General features: G+C 43.5%; 1 protein-coding gene across 1 annotated transcript in view; it reads right to left on the bottom strand.

Moving 5' to 3' along the window:
* Positions 1-26,572, bottom strand: part of ASAH2 (N-acylsphingosine amidohydrolase 2) — an 85,504-nt gene that overhangs the window by 39,378 nt on the left and 19,554 nt on the right. The window contains exons 7-15 of the mRNA XM_068258932.1: positions 24,884-24,961; positions 19,681-19,801; positions 14,166-14,291; positions 8,918-9,004; positions 5,873-5,977; positions 4,495-4,576; positions 2,888-3,003; positions 439-533; positions 252-291 (exon numbers count right to left, since the gene is read on the bottom strand). Coding sequence (XP_068115033.1) covers positions 252-291; positions 439-533; positions 2,888-3,003; positions 4,495-4,576; positions 5,873-5,977; positions 8,918-9,004; positions 14,166-14,291; positions 19,681-19,801; positions 24,884-24,961 — 850 coding nt within the window. The remainder of the gene's footprint in view (positions 1-251; positions 292-438; positions 534-2,887; positions 3,004-4,494; positions 4,577-5,872; positions 5,978-8,917; positions 9,005-14,165; positions 14,292-19,680; positions 19,802-24,883; positions 24,962-26,572) is intronic.

Genomic DNA, 26,572 nt, shown 5'->3' on the forward strand with positions numbered 1-26,572 from the left:
CAAAAGTAGCAATCATCATCACCAAATAATAAATCTAGCCCTCACTACACCACAAATAACAATTGCAGCAATTGTTACCCCAAATAACAAATGCAGAAATCGCTCATCATTGTGTATTTCTATATTGGAGGGTGGTAGAGAGAGACCAATAAACCTATTTGTTTATATTTAGGGGATATAGGACTGGGGGGAAACTGGAGTACCCAGAGGAAATAATTACATTAACATTGAGGAAATACATTACTTCACACCTGTTGCACTGCTTCCCTCAGTCTTCTTCCAGACATTGTTCTGTGGAGAAAAATATAAGGCTTAATCAGATGTGACACATAATGAAAATGTCTGCCAAGGAAGAGTGGCTATGGAATGCAACCTCCATTCACCATTCTTAATTCCACTACTGCTGTTGTAAAATTGCCACGCTTTATTGGAGCTTACGTGAACTCTCCAGGAACAGGGATGATAGCAAAGGATCCCACGGTGACCAGCTGAACATCAATTATTGTTGGATGCCATGGTAAAGGTCTGTACATCTACAAGAAATAGAAACAGAGTCATGGCAATTTCTAACCATAAAACAAGCAAGTCTGATGAAGACTTGGGTCAAACCATGAAAAACAAGGTATGCACAGTGGTAGCTTCAGTTCCTTTAAGGTTCATTGTGACAACAGAATTGCCAGTAGGAGATAGCATAACCAATTATAAAAATCTAAAAAGCTCATACTAAAAATGAAGTGAAAAGTTGACTTTAAGTTTACCAGAATAGACTTGAATGTACCCTTGGGACTAAGGGAAAGCAGGTTTAATCTGCAGTTTTGGAAAGAGCTCTTTACTGTCTGTACACATGTGGAATAGTCTTCTAGGAGAGCCAGTTGTAGCAAATACTACAGATCAGTGTTGCCCATCTGGATGGCCAGTCCACCTGCTGCTGCCCAATAGCACTTACCAGCTTGCAATCTTTCCCTCTACTTCTTTGCTGTCTGGCAGTCCCTCTCTACTTGTTCAACAATCAACCTTCCTCTCCCTTTGCACTACAGTACTCCCCCCACACACCATCCCCTTCCCTTGTTCTGTGACACACTTACTCCTTTGGAATCAAGAATAAAATGTTTCCCTTATGAACGAATTCTTGCATTATGGAGTTTTTCCCTTCTCACGGAGCTTGTGATAGTTTTGTCTAACAGACTCAGTAACAAAATGTTCTTTGACAGCCAACTGCTGATTGAAGATCAGATCTTTACACACCCCATGTATTAGTAATGGTTGCCTCATTAAGTAACAGGAGCTTATTATTATGTGCAGATCGTGATGTGCAGACAATCCATGAGACTCTACAGCCAAGATTCATAACATTCAGAATGCATACCCCTGAGGGTACGTCTGAAGGTTACAGGGGGTACTTGGGCTTGATAAAGATAGAAACATTTAACAACTTTTCTTTTTTTAGAAACTGATACATTATATAGAAATACATTTAAATAAGCAGTTTAGATCCTAGGTCCTCAATGCATGGGGGGGGGGAGGGGGGGACTTAAGTTGGGGTTACTTAAACTTGACATAGTTCATCTATTATTTTAAGTTTTAAGATAGAAAAAAATTATAAACCATATATAAATTAACCTGAATAAGTGTTTGAAGCATCAAGGAAGGTTTGAAAATTATTTATACACTATTGTGAAGAACTCATGAGCAATATATATGCATCAAAGTGTACTTGAGGGTGAATTTACTCACAACAAGGGGTCCCTGCCCAATACAGTCATTAATAAAGGGATACATGCTATAATAATGTTGAGAAACACTGGTTGAGATTATTAAAAACAATAGAAAATACTTAGAGATCATACGTTTATTAACAGTACAACTTTACTGTGAATAAATATGTGTCAAGTGGTATCTAATGGCCCATACTCACGGGCTACAATTGTCGCCGCAACACACGGCGCGCGCGTGTTGCGGCGACAGGTCGCCCGTGAGTATGCGGCATTGCACGGGCGCGCACCTCGAACTGTCGCTCGTCGCTGATGTCGCCAGGCGATTTAACCGCTCAATCGCCTGGCGACAGTCTCCGCCGCAACTGTCACTAGTCCGCGTGAGTACGCGGACTAGCGACAGCAACAAGATAGGATTACATTGGGCTTCCGGCGGGGGGAGGAGCAACAGCTTCCGCCGCATCAGTTGCCAGGTCCCTCCGCCGTGTGTATGCGGAGGGACCTGGCGACGAGGTGTCGCCAGCCTGTCGCGCACACGCTCACGTGTGCTGGCGACAGGCCAAACAGTTGCCCGTGAGTATGGGCCATAAGGGGTACTTGAAGTTATGTTACCAGCACCAGGGGGAACTTGATAAGCACAGACTTTGACAAGGGGTACACAAAAACAGACTGAGATGAAATGGAGCCCTAGGCAAAAGAGCAGTTTTTGCCCACCACCGATGGTCATCTGGATTTTTCTCCCACCAGACCCCTAGACTCTATCCCTGCCCTAGGCCACTGCCTAGATTTGTCTTGTGCATGATTCAGCTCTGGAGGTACATAACAAAACAATGTTGTGTGATATGACAAAGCACAGTGTTGTCCACACAAAATGTCTGATTGTTATCTTTATTTATAGCAATGTATATTAATAATGCACTAACTTGAGGCCCATTGCACACTAGCATTAAAAACCTGCATTGCATTACCCTTTCTTACTGCAAATGCAATGAAAGTCAATGAAGCCTTGTAGGGTTGATGTGGTGTGGCAGAAACATTGCACTACAAACGGACACATCAAGTGTGAAACCAGCCTCAATCTGTCTTCTGTGAACTTTTAAGCCCTAAAATGTGTCTAATAGACTAACTTTGTGCTTCTGATGTTTCCCATTACAAAATATCTGGCGCCCACATACCTCGCCTGTGTTCAGCAGGACAGGTTTCGGTCGGTGACACTCTTTGGTTTCATTTGATGGCACACCGAGTAATGCATCTCTGATTTCTTCCCACGCTGGGTCCGGCTCTGTCATTCCTATAAATAAAGCATGGGAACAAGTAAAAGCACTGATTTCATAGGAATCAGGTGCCTTTATTTATTCAATGTTCTTATACCTAAATACATTTTTTATCAGTATTGACATATTTGTTGCCAAAAGTTTCTACTGTTATACTTAAAGAAAACCTGAACTGAAAATTATAAGTCAAAACATAAACATACACAGGTCATATTTACCTCCCGTGTACTCTACTTATCAATCTCTTTCTCCTCTCCTGCGTCCTGTTTGTCCACTGTGATCAATTAAATTCTCTGTCCTCCATTTTGAAAATGGCCTCTACCCTATAACAGCTTCCTGGTCAGCACACAGTTAAACTGTAACATCGCCCACTTGAGCCATAGGGAAACATGGACACATCAGTTCTCCTCTCAGCTATAACTGACAGCAACTGATATATTTCAGTTCTGACAAGATGTTGTCAGAACTGGAAGGGATCAAGGTCAGAAGACAAGACAAGACAAGACAAATAATATCTATATTGCGCTTTTCTCCTTGCGGACTCAAAGCGCCAGAGCAGAGCAGCAGCCACTAGGGCGCGCTCTATTGGCAGTAGCAGTGTAAGGGAGACTTGCCAAAGGTCTCCTACTGAATTAGTGCTGGCTTACTGAACAGGCAGAGCCGAGATTCGAACCCTGGTCTCCTGTGTCAGAGGCAGAGCCCTTAACCATTACACCATCAGCCAACTGCAGAAGAAAATGGTGAGCTTCTGAGAGGAACTGATGGCAAGGTAACTATGTAATGTTCATTTGAAGTTACAGCGTGTGTTTATTTTAAATAATTTTACTCAGTACAGGTTCCCTTTAATGAGCTTAGGGGGTGTCACCCCCCCCCCCCCACCCCGATGTCAGACCGCACCAAACAAGGTTAGGGGCTCATGGCCCTGTGGGGACGTTAGGTATGCTTGTTTTCAGGCTTTTCATCATATATCAGACATGTATCTGTTGGATATGTGGCACCAACGATCTCGTTTATTTTGGGATGTCGTGTTAGCCGCTGGCGATCTGTGTTTTGAGCCCAGGTTCCCTCTGGAAGAAACATACCAGTACTTCTTATTTGTATGTATTTACATGTATTTTAAATATTACAATTTTTTGTCATAGCGGTCCTTTAAAGTTTATTCCACAGGCTTGGTACAGAACTGGTTCAGAGCCGTTGTATACCGTATATCCATTTTTAAACTCAGCTTGGCATATTAAAGTGAAGTTTTAGAGGAAAAGGTCTGGTTCTCCTCCCTCGCATGCAATGGTTGTCTGATGTGACAACCTAGAGTAGGCTATTGTCACTTATAGTGACAATCTTATAGATGATGTGACATACACCAGATGAACCTCCTCCACCTTCTTTCTCTTGTTCTTTATTTCTGAAAAGTTGTATTTTGAATACATACTGTAAGAATTTCAGAACTGTGGGATTTACCTTGATGATATATACAGTATTTACATCCTGTGAAGCAGCAGAGTACTTACCATGAGTAAAATTGATCAGCCCAACACCATCAATTGTTCCAGCAGCAAAGCTGTAGCCTAGGCCAGGTCGACAAGTTTTCCCCTATTATAGATACAAATTAACACATCACAACAAATATTGTGTGGTATTGACTACTGAATTGAATGGAACTAAATATTGAGTTGTTATGGCCACTTTCATTGATAAAATGCAAACGCACAACAGAATACTTTGTAGTGTTGGTGTTTAAATTCGGGAAAGCAAGGTTGAACACCCAAATACTCCTCACCGCCACTGTTCAACACATAACTCATGTATTCACGTGACTCCGATACTTCCATTTTCTGGTTTGAAAGGAGGAAGCAACGGAGCCAAAGGAGGAAGTATCGGAGTCACATGCACCACAACGTGCCATGCAGGGCATTAAACTACTCCTGACCCTGTCTGCTTGTTCAGCTGCTGAACAGTGTTAGGCGGAAGTATTCGGATGTTTAACCACTCTGCGACCCCCTAACGCCGATCGGCAGCCCCAGGACCACCTAACACCAAAAGGTGGTGGAGGAGATTAGCGAGCATCCAGGCTTGAGTGACAGAGCTCCACTCGATCAACAGTCTGCCAGTGGCGATCGACTAAAAAAAAAAATAAGAAACAGGCATTTATTTACATTGTACAGTGCTGCGATCTACCACAGCGCTGTACTGAGGACAGCCCTGTCACTTGGCTGTCCCCTAGATCGCCTCACTACATGATCCCCTGTCATAGGCTGATGCCTATGAGAGAGGATCACCCTGATTGGACCTCGGGGGGAGGGAGGGGATAGGGGGAAAAATAGTAACATTTATTTAAAGTAAAACAACAAATAAATTAATAATAATTAAAAAAAAAGCCTACAGCAGCGATCAGATGCCACCGACAGAAAACTCTGTTGATAGCAACGAAAGGAGAAAAAATTCATAGACCATAGATTCGGAGTCAGAAGATTTTTGCACAGACTCCACAGCCCTGCTGGAATGGCATTAGTAAGGTAAGGCTTGTGTACTTATACACTCTTTATACTAACCTACACATTTATATGATAGACATGTAAGCCTTCTAGATTTATTTTGCATGTAACATTATTCAATAAAATACAAATGTAATAAAATACAATGCACTCTGGTATGGTTTTTCTAAGTTTAGTTTTTGGGATATTTTTCTAAAATGCAATTATGTGCTGACGCAACTAGGTGACATGATTGTTTGTATATACAGTGTTTTGGAAACAAAGTTTTAGCGAGGATAAAAAAAATGACATGGCTTTTAAAATATATAACATTATTAATGATGCTGTTTGGAAGTATACAGGCTCATCATAAGGGTCAGGTATGTTGTACCAACAGATTGCTGTACAGACTTACTGTATGAGTATCATTAAGTTGCACAGTGACATCACTCATGTTCACCCACTGGTGAGCTGTATTCACATCCCCATGTAACTCCTTGGATGCATTTTGATACAAATCCTGCGATTAAAATAAATGACATCAGGAAAAATACTAACAACTCAAAAAAAAAATGGGGCCAAATGATTCACAGATTTATCCCCACAAATTTAAGAACCTCTGCACACCTCTTCTGCAAAACAGCCACCCTTAGGGAGTGTCCAATCCTGTCCTTTGCACTAACTTCTCCTGCGTTCTATACAAAATATCTGTCCCCATGAAGAAACTCCTGGACTCAACCTTATACTTAAAGGGAACCTGAAGAATGTAAACAGCTCCCTGCAGCCGTCCTGTGCCCACGCGTTTCCAAACGATTCTCCGGTCCCCTGCCGCGGCTTACTCTCATTTTCGCCAACTTACAAGTCAGCCTCTGCTACGCCTGTGTGGTCCTAGCCGCTTGCATCCTCGTACGCGCTCCCCTTGCCTGGAGCATCCTGCCCAGGCACAGTACGAGAAAATCTTAAACGAGGATGCACCCAACCAGGGCCGAGCAGGCGCAGTGGACGGTGACTGAAGAAACTGAAAGCGAGCTGTGGTGGGAGACCGGAGGAACAATTGGTAACATTGTGGGCACAGGATGGCTGCAGGGGGCTGGCTACTCTTAATTTTTTACATACTTCAGGTTTCCTTTAAAATAAATATCCTAAGTTGTGATTATCACATCATAGTGCAGTGTACACAACTTTTGTGCAATCTACCCTTTAGGCCCCGTTCACACTTGCGTTTTGCCATGCAAACGAACCTGATCCGGATCGGAACTGTACGGTTCCGATCCGGATCCGATCCGGATCCGGTCCGTTTGCATCAGGCATGCATCAGGCTGCCATCCGGATCCGTGGGCAAAAAATAGCGAAATTTAAATAAAAAAATGTTGGGGTCAGCAGAAGGTGCACCTGGTGCACCTATAGAATCAGGTTCCTCCGCTGTAGGCCTCACCTCCACCTCCGACATTCTGCCAAACAGCTCCAGCACGTCTGTCACTGCTGCTCCACTCCAGACATGCTTGGCCCATGTGTCCCCATCCGAAATGGCTGCTTGGATACGCATAGGTAGTGGGGTAGAACGTCAGGTGTTTGTAGGCAGTGTGTTCTGTGCCTTCCGTTTCCCATTGGTTTCTGTGTTCCGGATGGTGCTGTCAGGCTCAGGTCCGGCTCCGGTCCGGGTGCATGGGCCGGAGATCCGGACCCAAAACATAGCGCATGTTGGAAAAGAGTCCGGAGTTCGGATCCGGTCCGGCTCCGTACTGTACAGAACGGACACGTGTGAACGTCCGCATAGCCTTTGCATTGCTATGCGGAACGTACGTTCCGTTTGTACAGTATACGGTCCGGATCCGGCCCGGCGAATCCGGACAGGGAACGCTAATGTGAACCGGGCCTTATTGAGTGCACAAGAGCAGTGAGACATAGAACATATAATTTAGAAATGAGATGCACCATTTTTTACTGTGTCTACTTGTTATCATGGTTGAAACTGTGTAAAGAGGAATCTAAAGGTGGCCACTAATGATCCAATCTTTTTCATCCAATCTTACCATTTTTATGTAATATAAAGTAACTGCCTTAAGTATCCATTCAGTATACTCACTCAATTTACCCTTATACTACATAGATTTGGTAAGATTGGATGAAAAAGATTGGATCATTAGTGGCCACCATAAGGGTACACACACACACACACAATTAGTGTTGTCTGCAGGAATTGGGAATCAATTGATCCCTCCGGTGACAGTTTAGGGCTGAATGCTGTACTTTACTGTACATATTTTGTTTCTAAGGAGGGCACAATGCACTCAGTAAAGATGATCCAGCACTCAGGATCTTTTGTGGTGAATAGAGGCAGCCAGGGGCTTAACAATAGACTCTGTATGGGATGCATCCGCAGGGGGCCCAGAAGCCACAGGGGGGCCCATGGGGGAGAAGTTTCTTTTCCCTGTCCTGAGAGACTGACAACTAAGGGCTCAGAGAGAAAAAAAACGTTCTGCTCTCTGCACAATTGTTCTAATGACTTCATCTGCTCAGCCGCTGATAAGGAATCATACAAAGCTTTATAGACAGTCAATATTCAGTGTTCAGCAGGCTCTTGTGTACAGCCTCCTGCCCCCAACCTCTTTATCCCTCCACAAGTGCTCTGTACTGTAGTGATGCTGGAGAAGCCTGCAGAGCCAGTTCTGCTTCATCAGAGATGGACAGAATGAGTGTAATAAGCTGCGGCAGTGAGCACACCCATCTTCCGGTTTTCTGTATTAGTTTTCTGCACAACTGCTGTCTGTTTTTATCTGCATGAGGAAAACGCATTCATGTGTGCACTGGCCAATTAAATAACATTGGTTCTCAGTTTACCTGTGCAGAAAACGAGGGGGGGAGGGGACACCATCCAAAGTTTTGCAGGGGGGGGCCCTGTGATTTTTAGTTATGCCCCTGGCTGCAGCTGAACAGATTCCAACATCTTGGCAGAGGGAGTGGGGATAATTACCATAGATCATTGTGTGTGAGGCCAAATGAATTTTCAATCTGGGTACTAGAGTACCGGATGGTTTGAACTCTAGATGGGATATTAACCATTTATACTAATTTACAAGTGTTTTTTTTATATAAATAGATGTGCTATATACTCTGTTCCAGCTCTTTTGCAGCATCTGATGAGCGTGTTTGATTAGCCACTCAGGTAGCTGGTACAACCCCAAGTGGGAAGAGTTTCTTGTCACTTACTGTCTGGTGTTTGGCGAGCTATGACTTACCTGTGTTTCTGAAATGCATCGGCTGCCAGCCTGTCTTTTTACTGTACCAATAAAGAACTCTGGAGTGTGTGTGTGTGTGTGTGTGTGTGTGTGCGTGCGTGCGTGCGTGCGTGCGTGCGTGCGTGCGTGCGTGTGTGTGTGTGTACTGTGCGTGTTAACTCTGTGTGTGTGTGTTCCTCTGTATTGATAGTATAGATAGAAAAGTATAGATGAAAACATACCACGGCCTTCAAAAATAACTGTTCCCCTATTATTCTTGTGCTTTCAAAATAATTTTCTCCTGGGCCAGTCGCAATGCAGGTTGTTACCTAAAAGTTGGATTAAACAACATTGCATTATATTTCACAGTGAAGACTCAGCACTATATAAAAATGATGCTACAATTGCTGCTGTGGCGGTTTATCATACTGTTGATATGAACATCCGGGTCAACAAGGTGTGCCAAAACGCTTTTTTTTTTAAAAAAAAAGGATTGATTGTAGATGTAATGAGCTAGCCAAATGCACAGGTAAACAGTAACTAGTGCCGAGCTGGCCTCAGCAAATCTACTCCAGCAAGAATTTAGTATAGCGTATAGAGTCTAAAATTTGTTTCTTCCAGCAAGCATTAGAGATAGGACTAGCACATGATGAGCTAACAAGGGAGTGCAGTGAATGCCTTACTCAGGGACCTCACCACCATCATCCACTGTGACTTCCAGTAACTTCATCTCAGGTCTGAGAGTACATACTAGCAGTAGCCAGAAGATACGTCTTACTTCTCAAAATGTGGCTATGGTGTCGCACAGTAGGCTTTGAGGCCGGTTTTACACCTGGCCATAGTCTTGCAGTGCGATGCTCCGCCTCCATTGCATTGCCAAAGACTACATTCATATGACCCTGCGGCAGAGTGCGCCAACAGGGTTATATGCATATATATAGGGAAGTGGTATTGGGTGCTCCTCCACCAATACACAAACGTTTTATCTACAAAGTCTATATGGGTACTCCTCCACCCTATATGCATTGCTCAACAGATCTGTTCGAGGGATCGCTATACAGAATGGGGGTATCAGCTCCCCTATAAGTTGCTCATAATGTCCGTACAGCGCTCACATCCCACAATCATAGAAAAGTTCACTTGAAAATAGTTCCACTATTTGCAGCAATAATCTCCAATCTTTGATAATAATAAATACTCTTACCAACGTTAAGTGGCTGATTTAACCACAGATCAGCTAAGTTCGTATTCCAGATGGATTTCACTCCCGTCGTCTTCCTTTCTCCTGTATTGACACGCGGGAAAACATGAAACAAACATAGCGTAATCTAGCCTCAGAAACCGTTTTCTTTAATCACCACCACCTTGTGTAACCCTATATGTGCCCAGTGATTACAATCAGATACATTTCAAGCTCATCAAATCAAAAGGCTGATTCCACTACAGACCAGCATAATAGGCTTAGGTTTAATCTTTGCACTCTTCTAAACACCGATCATGCTCCAGCTTGTCCCTCAGAGGCGCTCAGCGTTGATGATACTGGCATATGCTGTTTACTCCTATCTGTTATTGCCTGAGGAAGCAGGTTTGTACCCCACGAAACGCGTTGCACTTTATTTGGAGTATCCAATAAAATTGTTTTGACTGAAAATCCACAGTCGTATGTTCTGCTTGGAGGAGTCCTTCTAGGTATTGGCTAGCCTGCTGTCAGGTCTTACTGGTGATACCTAAAGGGCTTATTGCTGTTCCTTGAGAGATCAGCATATTGTTTTGGTGAGCTTGGTGGAGGAAATAGAGGAAATAGTTGTCCTTGCAGGCTGGAGCACGGATCACACAGTGTTGGTTGCAGGGGTGTACTCACTTTTGCACATGTGTAGTTAATAATGAACTGCAGATTGATACAGATTTACGCTATGTTGTATCACCATTTTTTCCTTCTGAGGGACAAGCTGAAGCATGATCGCTGTTTAGAAGAGCTCAAAGATTAAACCTAAGCCTATTATGCTGGTCTGTAGTGGAATCAGCCTTTTGATCTGGTGAGCCTGAAATGTATCTGATTGTAATCACTGGGCACATATAGGGTTACACAAGGTGGTGGTGATTAAAGAAAACGGTTTCTGAGGCTAGATTACGCTATGTTCGGTTTCATGTTTTCCCGCGTGTCAATACAGGAGAAAGGAAGACGACGGGAGTGAAATCTAGAATACAAACTTAGCTGATCTGTGATTAAATCAGCCACTAAACTTTGGTGAGAGTATTTATTATTATCAAAGATTGGAGATTATTGCTGTGGGATGTGAGCGCTGTACGGACATTCTGAACAGGGTTATATGCATAGTGCCGCTCCCTTGCATGCACATCACCACCCCTCGCCCAGTGACATACTCCCTGCTGGACAGGAAGTATGGCACTGGTATTCCCAGGTTTCCCTGTTGTAATCACGTTGTTCGGTGAATGCGTTCTGGGCCAACGTATTTACATTTTCTGTGTCGCCCGTTGACTTACATGCATTCCGTTGCCGAAGAGGTCCAATGGTAACACGCTGTTGACTTTGCATCGGCTTGGCAGCAAATCAGGCACATCTGGCACAACATGACGGGATAAGTGTGCTAGGCCCCATAGATTTTCATTGCTATTACGTTACCCTTCATGCAGAAAGGTTAATGCAATGCAATGAAACGGGCATAGTCAAGACCGGTTCTCTCATGAAGCAAGGTGAAACATTTGCATCAGGTGCAGAGATTACAGGGGCAGCATTTTTGTACTCTGTTTACATTAACAGCCTGCAGTCTGAGTAGGAGGAGAGAGGAGCAAGTGGAAGAGGTCATCATTGCAGAATAGCAGCTTGTTGTGCTATGTGAGAAGTCCGACAGTGAGTAAGGAGGAGGGTTGGCGAGTGACGCGGAGGAGAGCATCCTCACAAGTTTTGCTCAGGCGGCAAAAAGTCTAGAACTGGCCCCAGGGCATAGTGTAAAAGGGGCCTAAATCTGAAATGTGTGAAAGTTATGTTGGTGCACCCCATGTGACAGCGCCCGAACATCTTGCCAGGTTGTGCGGGCAAAAGGCATAACATTGTGAAGTGTACCAGAGAGCATGCCAGTGCTTTGAGGTTCACAAAATTGCTATTAAATAGGCAACTGATGTGAGAAGGCATTAGTATTGGATACCACCTCTTTACCCTGCTCTCATATACTTTGGTGAGGTTAGGGAACAAACTATGAGAAACACTCAACACATATATATATATATATATATATATATATAATGATTGGAAAATTAACTACTAACTTGTGATGCCTACGTTAAGCTCATGTTCTTTGCAAAATTCTAGCATGAGCTAGTTCCATGCTACATATATTTCTTTAAAATTAACATAATATCTGCATAATCTTGAAATGATTATCATTTCATTGATTGTCTCTGGTGGTGAGTGAGTGACGTGTATATACAGTACAGTGGTGTTTGTGCTCCTATGTTGTGGCTGAAGTGGTGGTTTGTATATGTATTAGGGCTTCCATAGGTATATACTTCTTCTATTCATATTACTAAAACAAATGTGATGTCAAATTATGAAGCCCTACAGTGGCAGCCATGACACTTTGCATTATCCTACTCTGTATTTTTAGTGGGCTGATGGAGCAAATTTTGTTGAGTGGTGTAATATTGTCTTATTACAAATGTGTATGGTTTGTGCAGTAAGGCACTTCTTTACGCAGCAACCTAAAATGTTATGTTTGATGAACATAAACATAAACACAGGTATAACTCCCAATTCAGGATTCTTAAACTCATGTGTAAACTATTGGATTAGTCCTTTACTAGTCTCTACTGTACTATATTTCAACTCAGATTTCCTCAGTTTTTCCACCTCCCAGTCTGACACCACCTGCTAGCCAAGCAGCAATAGCCCTGTGCAGGGCAGTTTCTAGGCTATAATGCACCCAGAGCGAGGGTGTAAAAATTGCACACACCCCCGCGCGCACGGAGCCAGGTATAGGTGCCCGCAGTATAGGTTAGCCAGGTTTAGTTGCACTCAGTATAGGTCCCCACAGTATAGGTAGCCAGGAATAGGTACCCCAGTATAGGTAGCCAGCTATAGGTCCCCCCAGTACAGGTAGCCAGGCATAGGTGCCCCAGTATAGTTGCCCCCAGTATAGGTTAGCCAGGTAGGTGCCTCTAGTATAGGTAGCCAGTATAGTTGCCCACAGTATAGGTTAGATAGGCAGGCGCTCCCGGTATAAGTTAGATAGGTAGGCGCCCCCAGTACAGGTTAGCTAGGTGGGTGCCTCTAATATAGGTAGCCAGAATAGTTGCCCCAGCATAGGTTAGATAGGTAGGTGCCCCCAGTATAGGTTAGTTAGGTAGGTGCCTCTAATATAGGTAGCCAGTATAGTTGCCACCAGTATAGGCTAGCTAGGTAGGTAGGTGCCCCCAATACAGGTTTGATAAGTAGGTGCCCCCAGTATAGGTTAGATAGGTAGCTGCCCCCAATATAGGTTAGATTGGAAGCTGCCCCCCAGTATAGGTTGGATAGGTCGCTGCCCCCAGTATAGGTTAAATTAGGTAGGTGCTCCCCAGTATAGGTTAGATAGGTAGCTGCCCCCCAGTATAGGTTAGATTAGGTAGGAGCCCCCCAGTATAGGTTAGATTAGGTAGCTGCCCCCCAGTATAGGTTAGATTAGGTAGCTGCCCCCCAGTATAGGTTAGATAGGTACCTGCCCCCCAGTATAGGCTAGGTTAGGTAGCTCCCCCCAGTATAGGTTAGGTTAGGTAGCTGCCCCCCAGTATAGGTTAGATTAGGTAGCTGCTCCCCAGTATAGGTTAGATTGGTAGCTGCCCCCCAGTATAGGTTAGATAGGTAGGTGTCCCCCAAGTATAGTTTAGATTAGGTAGCTGCCCCCAATATAGGTTAGGTAGGTGGGTAGGTAGGTAGCCCCCCCATAATGGAGGGGGGAGCCGCAGCCACGGGGAGGGCAGCCCGACCTCTCCCTCCCTTCCTCCCCCCGGGCCTCCTCTCCTGCTAAACAGGAAGCAGCGTGTGTATACCCGGCTATGCAGAGAGGAGACCAGCGGCTAGTGAGTGATCAGCGATTGGAACCAGGGAGGTGAGTAGCTATTTACAGCGCTTCCCTGCGCATTACTCTGCATCTGAGGGAGGAGCACTCCTCCCAATAGTGCTCAGGGCAGCCGCACGGCTGCATGGCCCCTAGAAACGGGCCTGGCCCTGTGTTATCACTCCCAATAGAAATCTGCAGGAAGTGTTGTTCACTGTGAGCAGCAACACCTGGTTACTGCTGCTTGGACAGCAAGTGGATTTCCTCAGCTTTTCCAGCTCCCAGTCCGACACTGTTTCAACTACAGTCTTTTTTTCTAAACACACCCATTTTAATACCAAACTTTAAAAAAAAAAAAGTTTGAATTGTTCAGATTTAAGAGGGATGACAGAAGTCCATAAGGAATATTAAAAATATAACTTTTTTTTTTACTCACCCCAAATTCTGGACATGTGCTGGTAAAGGGTTCACATGGCAGGCCTGTATTTGTACATATAGGACCTTTGGTATTTGGTGTCACATCTCCAAGGTTTGAGGATGCAAAAGCTGCTACAAAAGGTCCCTGCAAAATATACAGCACCCATCAAATGGACAAAAAGCTTAATTTTATGCAAACAAAAAACAAACATTTTCAATTTCAAACAACCCTGATAATATAAGGATCTAGCATATTGTATTTTTTCAGGTCACCTAAAACTTAAGTCCAGTACACACCATGCAATGCCCTGTCAAATCAATGGATGAATTTGATCATTTCCAACCAGTTGGATCAACTCCTGATCAATAACGTGATCGATTTTCCGTTAACTACTGCAGAAAATCGATGGTGTTATCACTTAAAACTCTCATTCATCTTTTGGTGTGGAAGCACTGGAGTTTACGATCCAGCTTATCTCCATCGGGTTCCATATACTCTTTGGTGGACCCAGACTGTTTATAATAATTTTTAACCACTCTGCGACTGCCTAATGCTGAGTGGCGCCTGCAGAGTGGCTTTATCATGCCATATGGCGTGATCTTGCAAGGAGCAAGATTTGCAGGGAATGACCGCTCAATTGAGAGTGTGTTCCCTGCAATAAATACAGGGGGCTGCCGCGATCAGCCTGCCAGCCGCCATCAGAGCTGGCAGGCTGATTTCACAGCAAAAAAGATAATATATATGTGTAGAGAGCAGCGATCTAGTGTAGTGCTGTGCAGAGGACAGCCCTGTTACTTAACTGTCCCTCCGAATGGCTTAGAATCTAATTCCTATCATAGGCTGATGCCTATGTATGTGTAGTGTAGTGTATGTATCGCAGTCTAGAGCTAATTTAGGGGGGAAGGGGGGAGGAATAAAATAAATAGTTTTTTTTTTTAAATGTTATCAATAATAAAAGAAAAAAGAAAAAAAAAAAGATCGCAGCAGCAATCAGACACCACCAAAAGAAAGCTCTATTAGTGGGAAGAAAAGGAGGTAAAATTCATTTGAGTGCTAAGTTGTATGACCGAGTAATAAACCATTAAAGGGACTCCGAGAACCTCTCATGGGCATGCCTGTAAGACTCCGACCAGTACTGCAATGTACTTAAAGATAAATACCTTTCTGTAGCTTGTGCTCTCCTCTTTCATTTAATGCCTGAATCGCCATTCTACACCAATTCGTTTTCGCTCGATTTCAATTCAGAAATCCTGGCTGCCATCTTGGCAATGTTATAATTTCCGGGTGACCCCTGTCTTCTCTGTTAGAGAAGTGCATCACTGAATGAAGCAGAAAGAGGAAGTGACACGCATGGCCATTGCAAGAGGCTTTGTTGGAAGTCGTCTGGCTTAAAGGCATGCCCATGAGAGGTGCTTGGAGTCCCTTTAAAGCTGTGAAGTACTGTGAAGTAAAAAAAAATGGTCTGGTCACTAGGGGGGTATAAACCTCTGGACCTCAAAGGTTAATTTCATAATAAAGTTTACACTTTGGTTACCAAATGTGACACAAAGTTATTGTAACAGAATACCCAAGCAACTCAGGGTGACCCAAAACTACTAGGAAAGGGATTGCCTGATACACATTTTTATTTTGTGTCCTTTTCAGTCATGGGATGGGATATATGGATTATATTTTGATCTTTTCTAGAGAATAGAAGCCAGCTGTGATACAATTAACATTTTTTATTATACTGACACGTAAGTTGCATTGCTTTATCATTGTATAAAATAAATATGTATATAAAACTGTATGATTATAAGAGATTTGGTTATCGTAAATCCTACATTTAAATTACTTTGTGATTATAATCAAAATCTTCCCGTTGCAAGTCTAGATCAATTATTACACAATAATCATGCAGAATTGTGTTGCATAAAACAAAACGGAACCTAGTAAAATGTTTTTATTAATATTTGGCTGCATAGTGTGCTGGTTAATGGCGCTGCCTCTGACATAGGTGACCAGGATTCAAATCTTAGCTCTTCCAGCACCTATTCAGTAAGGGTCCTTGGGCTACTCTACCCAACACTGCCTATAAAGTGCAACCTAGCAGCTGCAGCTCAAGTGTTTTGAATCTGCCAGGAGAAAAGTGCAATATTAGTCTTATTTTTCTTGTCTAATTCTCCTGAGTGGTTTAATTTGCCCTGATCGCTCTTTCTCCTTCCTAATCCCTCCCTTCACAATATAAGTAAATAGAAAAACTTGATAGAGGGATGTTTTTTTTTTTTTTTTTTTTTTTTTACAACTAATAACTATATAAAAAGATACATAGTGGAGGTAAATTAAGCCAGGGTTAGATGTTAACATCACATAACATAACATCTGTGAATTAATAAAGCACACATGTTAAATTCCGTCTGTAATTTAAGAACAGTTGGTATTGTAACACAATGTAAATTAAGAACAGGTTTTATTGACAAACGTTTGCATCAGGCTCTTGGTGACATCCATTTTGTCAATGAACTATAAAGCACCAAGAACATATCAGGTCACTCTCCCTACACTTTGGAGTATTGTTACTTTTATCCATTGCCTACAATTAGGAGGGGCTTAACCCCTTCCTACTACCAGTTTTACAATTTTCTATTTCCTGTAAGCAACACTTTTCTTAGGCCCGGTTCACACTTGCGGTGGCCCTCCGGAATCGCCGTGCCGGAGCCGCACCGCCTGCAGAACGGACGGAACGGACGCACGGCATAGCAATTAAAGCCTATGCGTCCGTTCACATGGGTCCGTTCTGCAGAACCGGAGCCGGACCGGATCCGGGCCGGATCCGGACTCCGGCCTCCGTTCCAACATGCGCTATTTTTTCATCCGGCCCCTCCGGCAGCCGTATCAGGGGCGGAGCCGGACTGCACCATCCGGCCAATACAAACAAATGGGAACCGGAGGCCGCACAACACACTGGCTGAGAAATCCGGATGTTCTACCCCACTTCCTATGCGGATTTTTGCGGCGATATTGGCTGGGGACACATGGGCAAGCATTTTGGAGTGGAGCAGCACGAGCTGGAGGTGTTGGCAGGATGTTGGCAGCATGTCGGAGGTGGAGGTGAGTGCTAAACAGCAGAGGGCCTGATTCCACAGGTCCCCCTTCTGCTGACCTCCCAGACCCCAACATTTTTTTTTTTTTTTACGTTAACTTTGCCAAACGGATCCGGATCGCATCCTGATTACCACCTGATGCAACCTGACCGGATCCGGATCGGATCCGGATCAGAACCGTACGGTTCCGATCCGGATCCGGTCCGGATCCGGTCAGGTCATCCGGTCCGTTTGGCAAACAACCGCTAATGTGAACCGGGCCTTAAGGTTCACTGCACACTCTGAGGAAGTGTCTTTTTTGGCAAAGAAACTGGTCAGATGCATCTTTGAGACAATGTCAGTCTAACTAACCCCTCTTCGGGCTTGATTCACAAACCCGTGCTAACTGTTAGCATGGGCGTGCTAAGCAGTTAGCATGTGAAGTGCCGCTCACGGACTTTTGCACGTGCAAAAAGCCGCGATCATAGACATTTACGCGTGATAACACGGACTTTTGCACGCGATCGACGGCCGATCGAATGCAAAAGTCCGCATTATCGTGCGCACATGTCCGCGATGGCGGCACTTTGAGTGTGCAAAAGTCCGCGAGCGGCACTTCACATGCTAACTGTTTAGCACGCCCATGCTAACAGTTAGCACGGGTTTGTGAATCAAGCCCTTCAACTGGGAACTTTATTTACATTATTAAAATCAATTTATGAAGTATTTTACAAACAGAGCTTGTGGAGTTGATTTAAATGAGTAACTGAGTCTTTTCATAGATTACAGTTGGCTCTGGTTGTCCTCTACAATGACCTTTTTGAGTAAAAAAAAAGTATTTTTTTTTGCAAAATTAAAGTGTTAGGTTGTATTATATAGGCAATCTTTTTTTTTTTTTCTTTCTTTCTTTCTTTTTTTTTTCTTAAATTAGAGCATATTTTAATCTGTACATATCATTTTTGACAATGCAGATTTAAAGACTCCATATGATTTTTTTGGGTTATTTATGTTTAGTAGATGCAGTAAAAAAAATATATTCATATCATATCTGCGGATGTGTTAGAATTTTTACCTAGAGTTCAGCTTAACCCATTAGCAGTTACAATAAGGTTATCTTGTTTGAGATAAGTGCACTGCTTTTCACCTCAGTCGGCAGAACTCGTTGTGCTGTAAATTCTTGGAGTGCATTGAACTCTCTCTACGAACAGAAAATATAATCTCAAAGCAGAAGTCAAAAAAAAAAAAAAAAAGGTGGGGGAAAGGCTAAACACATGTTGCAATTGAATGGTTAATCACACAGGCATACACCGCCTCTGTCAGACTGAAAAATGCATGCCCTGCATCCTAGACAAGTGCTAACATTTATTAAACTAGGAGGAACTTTAGCTTCCAATATGGTATGCATGCAAAGTATATTATACTAGACACTTGCGCCGCGGTGAGGCAAACCTCCGGGCAAGTGACCTAACCTAAATTTAAAACCTTGGGAGCATCTAAATTGAATGCAAAGTGTGCAGAAAATCTATTTAGGTGCTTCACACTGAGCAGGTGGTCATTTCAGATGCAGCCTTAGTGGTATGCGCTGGCATTCTCCTCGCTGTTCAACAAAATGTAACTTACACATTTTTTTTGCTTAGCTGCTCCCAAGGTTTTAAATTTAGGTTAGGTAACTTGCCCGGAGGTTTGCCTCACCGTGGCGCAAGTGTCTAGTATAATATACTTTGCATGCAAACCATATTGGAAGCTAAAGTTCCTCCTAGTTTAATAAATGTTAGCACTTGTCTAGGATGCAGGGCATGCATTTTTCAGTCTGACAGAGACGGTGTATGCCTGTGCGATTAACCATTCAATTGCAACATGTGTTTAGGGACACGCAGCCCATCCCCCCACCTTTTTTTTTTACTTTGTAACTATGTAACTGTCAGGTTAGCTACTCCCAGACCCTCCTCCTGAGTTTCCTATTTGCATAATAAGTAGTAGCAGATTTGCATATGATTTGCATCTGAATTGAATGCAAAGTGTGCAGAAAATCTATTTAGGTGCTTCACACTGAGCTGGTGGTCATTTCAGATGCAGCCTTAGTGGTATGCGCTGGCGTTCTCCTCGCTGTTCAAAGCAGAAGTCATCTTATTGTCTTACACTGTCCCCTAGTGACAAGTGGCCATAAATACACATTACAGCAGTACTAGTTAGAAGCAAGGAAATGTAACAAATAAGAATAAAAAAATGAGCTACAATAAATTGGCCTGGTGTACCTGCAAGCCGCTAAATACATTGGCTGCTAAAGGGTTAAACATGGCGACTGTCATTTTACAAATATTAAGGCTTTTTTCAGTAATATCAACCCTCTGCGAAGATGCAAATATAAAATACATTTCCTAAAGCAATGTATACACTATTTGTACAGAATGACATTGTTCTGTCCATCAACTGTTCAATGATCATCTATTTGCATTCACAACACCACCAACCTCTCCAGGCAGATAGCCTTTATTCTTCTCCAGCTCAAATAAGTAGGATGCATAGCCCATATTGTCACTGCTGATCAGGTGGTTGCTGTTTGGCATGCTAACTGGATGCACTGCAAACCAGCTGGAAGCAATGAGAAAGTCAGACGTTAGGGAACTCTTATGGAATAATTGGTAAAATAAAAGCAAGCTGTGGGTTGTATTAAAGTTACACTGAAGCAAAAAAATAAACTTATGATATAATGAATTGTATGTGTAGTGCGAATAATTAAATACATTACATTAGTAGCAAAGAAAAGAGTCTCATATTTTTATTTTCAGTTATATAGCTTTTTTTTATAACATTACATCATTCTCTAATATTTGCAGATAAAAAATAACACTCTGTATTTTAAATGATGAAACAGAGCAGATCTAATGACCCGTTGAACTGCCTGGCAGTAAAACCTTAACCACTTTCCCCACCACTACAGTATATCTACGTCAGCTGTGGCGCCCTCCAAGCCACAGCGACGTATACATACTGACCTGGCTGCAGCCCTGCTGTGCACGGTCGGGTGCGCTTCAGAGCACACCCTCCGGCACTGTCAGCTGCAATACTAATTGGTGGAAGGGAACATGTTCCCTTTTGGCCAATTAGTATACCCTCCTCCCATGAATGATCGCTGCAGTAGTGAACTGCAGCGATCCTTCATCTGTCCCCCTCGGCGCACAAATAGTTAAAAAAAAAGGCACAAGTAAGCAGCCACACTCACCTACCTCGGTCCTGCGACTGTCCTGAAGCCTGATCCTCCGATCACCACTCTGAAGTCAGCCGCATATTGCCGGTAACCCAGGTCCCGGCTTGATGACGTCATCAAGCCGGGACCCGGGTTACCGGCAATATGCGGCTGACTGCAGAGCGGGGATCGGATGATCAGGCTTCAGGATAGTCGCAGGACCGAGGTAGGTGAGTGTGGCTGCTTGCTTGTGCCTTTTTTTTAAACTATCTCTGCACGGAGGGGGCTGCCTGATGGGGGGGGGGGGACATCTGGCTATAGTTTCTTGGGGGGAGGGGAGGGGGATATGCAAAGGGGGGCATACATGTTTACTGGGAGACATCTGAGTAATCAAGGGGAGGGGGGGTTACAAATTTTGCACATCTGGACACCTGGGGGGGCATAACTTAATACTGGGGGTACATTTGGCTATAATGGGGGGCAGCGCTAATCCTGGGGGTACATCTGACCATAATGGGGGTAATCCTGATCTGGGGACACATCTGGCTATAAAGAGGGGCACTATTCCTGGGGGTGCATCTGTCAATCTATTCTGGGGGTGGCAAACATGGGACACATCTGGCTATGCTGGGGGGGGGCTAATATTGGGGACACATCTGGCTATACTGGGGGGGTGGGGTGATACTGGGGACACATCTGGATATCTATACTGGGGCGACTTTAACTGGTGGCACAGTTTTTATGTCAATCACACTTTTTATTTTTAAACAGAAATTAGTCAAAATTGAGAAATAGTGCATTTTTTTATTTTCCCCCCCTTTTCCCATTAACATGCATAGAGAGGAACATTTTACTTGGGACCGAATACCCCCCAATGAAAGCTTAGTTTGTCTTGAAAAAAAAGATATATATATATCATTTATGTGGCACGAGTACAGATGAAGTTATTGGTGATTAAACAGGGACACCGCTAAAGCGTCAAAACTGCTCTGGTCAATAAGGGAAAAACAAGGTCTGGATGCGAAGTGGTTAAACAAACAAGAGTGAGAGACAGGTTGAGATAAGTGATTCAGAAAACAGCACGGTAGCCTACCAAGTTGGAGCTCAGAGAAGCTCTTTTGCATAGATAACAACTGAAGTTTCTTAAAGTGACTCTGTAACAAAAATTACAACGTTTTTTCTACCATCCTACAAGTTCCTAAACCTATTCTAATGTGTTCTGGCTTACTGCAGCTCTTTCTACTATAACCATCTCTGTAATAAATCAATGTATCTTTCCCCTGTCAGACTTGTCAGCCTGTGTCTGGAAGGCTGCCAAGTTCTTCAGTGTTGAACTATTCCTCTATGCACACTCCAGTGTGTGTTTTATTTACATAAGCCAGCAGCTTCTCTGCTATCTTATCAGTGATAGAAGAGTGCTGGATAAAAATCCTCCTTTGTTAGGCTGTGAAAGGAGCTGGTCTGTCACATACTGAGGAATTAACGACATAGGCAGAGCTGTCTGCAGGAAGCCTGTAATGTTCAGTGCATGAGAGAAGCTGGGGACAGAAGGTAAACACACACAAGTGATCTCTTGAGATTCAGAAGTAAGGCTGTATACAGCCTGCTTGTGTATGGATGTATTTTCTATGTGTGGACATACTGTACATCAACCTACTTCCTGTTTTGGTGGCCATTTTGTTTGTTTATAAACAAACTTTTTAAAACTGTTTTTGACTACTATTAATGCGGTGGGGAGCGGTGAAATTGTGACAGAGGGTAATAGGAGATGTCCCCTAACACATTGGTATGTTTACTTTTGTGCGATTTTAACAATACAGATTCTCTTTAACTCTTCCTATACTGGAAACAATATGAAATTCATATCTGTTACTAATGTTCTATTTGTTAGCTGTTCTACACATACAAATCATTACATCATATGTTTATTTTCACTTCAGATTCCCTTTAAACACCCAATGCTAGAACATTTTGTAGTGAAAGATTTTATAAGTTGGATGAAGTTTGAAAGCTGGTAACATGACAAGGAGCATTGTAAGCCATTATAAGCACTAAGGCTCACCATGCTCAGGTCAATAATGGCCTGACTCAGAAACCAATCAATCACTCCCCAACTCAGATCAGGTAGTAGTGATTAATGTGCCACCTTTCCCCACTTTATCTCGGTAAGGGCTGGTGCACACCGAGCAGCTTTTTCAGCTTTCTGCAGCCGCTTGCGGCTGCGGATCCGCTTGGTCAATGTATCTCAATGGGGTGGTGCACACCAGAGCGGGAGGCGTTTTGCAGAAACGAATCCTCCCGGGGTGAGGCATTTTTTGGATTGCGGATGCGTTTCTGCCCCAATGTTAAGTATAGGAAAAACGCAAACCGCTCTGAAAAACGCCTGTTCAGAGTGGTTTTGCCGGCGTTTTTGTTACAGAAGCTGTTCAATAACAGCTTTACTGTAACAATATATGAAATCTACTACACCAAAACCGCTACACAAAACCGCAAAACGCTAGCTGAAACGCTACAGAAAAATAAGAAAAAGCGTTTCAAAATCTGCTAGCATTTTGCGGATCTGCTAGAAGTTTTTGGTGTGCACCAGGCCTAAGAGAATTAAATGAACTGTCTGTACTGTTATCATTGTGCTGCTCAGTGCATTGCAGCCATCCATCTGCCACTGCTCAAAGAAAAAAAGTGGTCACTCTTGATCGATATTTGTCTGAAATCAATCAGAAGGTTCTTTGTCAGGTGTATTGGGGGTCAATAGATCAGTGACAAATTTAATCCAAGTGATTGTGCTTGGAGAAAAATCGACCTGTGCATCTCCATCATTAAATTGGTTATATGCTAGTTTTTCACTTTCACCATTTCTTACTTTACTTAAACCTTTAGCAGCCAAATAAAGGAAAACTTTATTTGGCTGCAGACTCAAAATTTTCCTGCTGCTGGGGATTGGGGAAGTGTGCCTTCCCCAGCCTAGCGGGCTCAGCAGGATATGTGGAGGCAGGGAGCTCTCATACATAGCGGTCCAGACGGCTAAATCGGCTTTTACTTCCTCCCCTGCAGCGGCGGTGGCGACGTACTCCCGACGTGTCTTCTCAGTTCCGATCACGTGGTATGACGTGATCGGGATCCAGGAGACCATGTCAGCGGTGGAGGAGGGGTGGTGGAAGAGTCTCTACCATCCCCCCTCTTCCACCACCGGGTGGCGCTGTAATGCTGACACGGTCCCCAGGATCCTGATCACGTCATATCATGTGATGTGACTGAGACCCAGAACACCTGCTGGAAATTCAAAGCCGCCGTTGGTGGAAGAGAAGAAGCCGTCCGGAACAGGTAAATATATCTGCTTACTGCCAAACACTCGTTTGGCTGCACCAGGCGGCCAAGCAAGAAATGCTGACAGAGGCTGTCACTGCACAAGCAGCTTTCAAACAAAGTATTTTGTTTGAAGCTGCTATTGGGTTAAAGTATCCAACACCTTGTAAAAGAACATCTGACAGCCTTTGCCCCTCAATTCTCTACCCAGCCCTGGTGACTTGTTTCAAAGCAAGAGCAGTAAAGCAAGAAAATAAGACTAGCTCCCCCTGCACATATCATGAATTATGTCACCTTAGCAAAAAAGAACACAATTAAATATTCTGACAAATAGCATCAATCCAGAAGGGGATCAAGATAAAAAAAATTATTTATTTTATGAAAAATGTATAATATATGATTAAAAACATCTAAAACTACCATAAAGGTGGAGGGGGTGGAGCGTCACTAGGGGGGTGCGGTATGTGCGGACCGCACCAGGTGTCATCAGCATGGGGGGGAGGGGCAACAAGCTCCAGGCTAAGGGAGAGTGAAGTAGGCTATGTAAATACAGACCAGGCTACTGCCGGATGTACTTCTCCATCCTGCTCTTCTCCCTTCTGGCTGCTCCGTGTTGAGCTGATAACGGAGTTCAAAGGTCATTCTGAAATCTATTAGAAACCTGTTCCTAGTGTATGGCACACATCAGATAGATTCCTGTCAGATCCAACCTGACAGGCATCTGACAGAAATGTCTCTGATGGTCGAATCTGCTGCAAATCTATCAGTGTATGGCCACCTTTAGGCAAGAGCCACACTTGAGAATAACGTCAGCATTTTGCCGCATACCAAAAACGCATGTGAAAACGCATGTAATGATGTCGATAGTGCCGATGCGTTTTCTGGAGGCACATGCAATTCCGCATAGTGTGAAAAAAAAAAGATAAAACCTGCACTACTTTACCGCACAACGCGTGCACTTTTCCATTGAAAACAACGGCTACTGTAAAAAAAATGCTTGTATTAAAACGCACCCCAAAATGCACAAACGTGCGGCATAACACTTGCAGGGAGTCATCTGCGATTCCCACAGATGCAAGTGTGATCCCGCCGTCAAGGTACTTCTTTCATACCTCTTGTTATAAGAGTATTTATATTCTTCTACATGTTCGATAAATTAACAAAAATACGTGTATGCCACTTACCTGACGAGTCCAACCTCTTTGTCATTCATATCCACCATCTTTAATATAACCATGTCCTTGTCTGTGTTTGTAGAATAACTGTGTGCAGAAAATACTTAGTCATTTTATTTGCTGGGAAAAAAACCTTAACATAAAGACAGCTGCTGTGATTATACACATAATATAATAATCATCATCATCATAATAATAACAACTTTAGCATTACATAAAATTCCAGTTCCTGGGACCACAGTACTGAATAGAGTGGAAGGGGTTGTAATCTTTTTTTCATTATTATTATTATTATTATTATTATTAATTTTTTGGAGGGTGGTGGTAGTTTGGGGATTGCTGTCTGCTCCCTCATTGGAGATATTTCCCCTCACGTTCAGTGGTGCCATTAGGCAAAGGGGTTAGGAGTATGAGCCTCGAACCTCTACCGATTATCTGCCTCCTCCTGCTATCTTAGTATCACCTTCAGGCAGACCTCAATGTCAGTGCAGCTAGCCAGGAGGAGGACATACCTGATCCACGGACCCACCACGTCACTTAGCTGCACTGGTGCAGAGCTTCTGTCCTCACCACTGTGCACTGCCTGTACTAGAGGCCTGGCTGGATTGTACGGCTGGTTTATATCCCCATATGGATATTCGGCCAGAGCTGGATATTACTCTTTGTCCTGCACTCATGGGACCTCAGATAAGATTTATAAGGTACAAAATCAGAATAATTAAGTAGAAGTGAAGACAGGTATGTCAGTTTTACACATCTAGGAGGATTTCAGCCTACTGTGTTCAATGTACGCTACTGACACTTAAATTGTCAACAGTTTGTCCAGTTGTAAAATCAGCACATTTTGATGCTTGCCTGGTAATGCTGTTACTACACCCTTCTCGGTATATGATTAATTAGCTGTATGATTAATTAGCTGCACACTTTAGAATCTCTGTCTCTAGTGCTGAAGAAACTGGTCCTGGCCCTAATGTTTCACATGGAAAAAGGGGCTGCACAAGGAATAAGATGGAAACTGAATTACATGGATGCTGCCAGGGGCGTAACCAGAAATCACTGGACCCCCTATGAAAATTTGGACAGGGCCCCCTTCCCCCCTGCTTTCTGCACAGGTAAACTGAGAACCAATATTATTAAATTGACTAGTGCATACTTGAATGCGTTCTCCCCATGCAGATAAAAACAGACAGCAGTGAAGCACTGCATGCATTTTCTCTATCAATTGCATTAGCTTCTGTGATAAATTGTGCATGTTTCCACAAATACAGACACACATGGGGCTTGATTCACAAAGCGGTGCAAACTGCTTAGCATGGGTGTGCTAAACAGTTAGCACGTGAAGTGCCGTTCGCGGACTTTTGCGCGCACAAAGTGTCTGCAATTATTGTGCGCGCAAAAGTCTGCGATCGCGCAAATCGCGGCACTTCGTGCGCGCAAAAGTCAGCGAACGGCACTTCACGTGCTAACTGTTTAGCACACCCGTGCTAAACAGTTTGCACCGCTTTGTGAATCAATCCCATAGTGTGCAGAAAACACATACAGAAAAAGGCACCCAGAAGGCTTCTCCCAGCTTCAGCTTATTACACTCTGTCCTCCAGGGCCGGCGCTACCATAGAGGCGAAGGAAGCCGCTGCCCCAGGGCCCCAGAGCTTGTAGGGGGCCCCAGTGGCTACAAGAGGAAAAAAATGTTTTTCAAAT

The sequence above is a fragment of the Hyperolius riggenbachi genome, chromosome 10 (assembly GCF_040937935.1).
Source record: "Hyperolius riggenbachi isolate aHypRig1 chromosome 10, aHypRig1.pri, whole genome shotgun sequence".
In the NCBI taxonomy this organism is placed as follows: Eukaryota; Metazoa; Chordata; class Amphibia; order Anura; family Hyperoliidae; genus Hyperolius; species Hyperolius riggenbachi.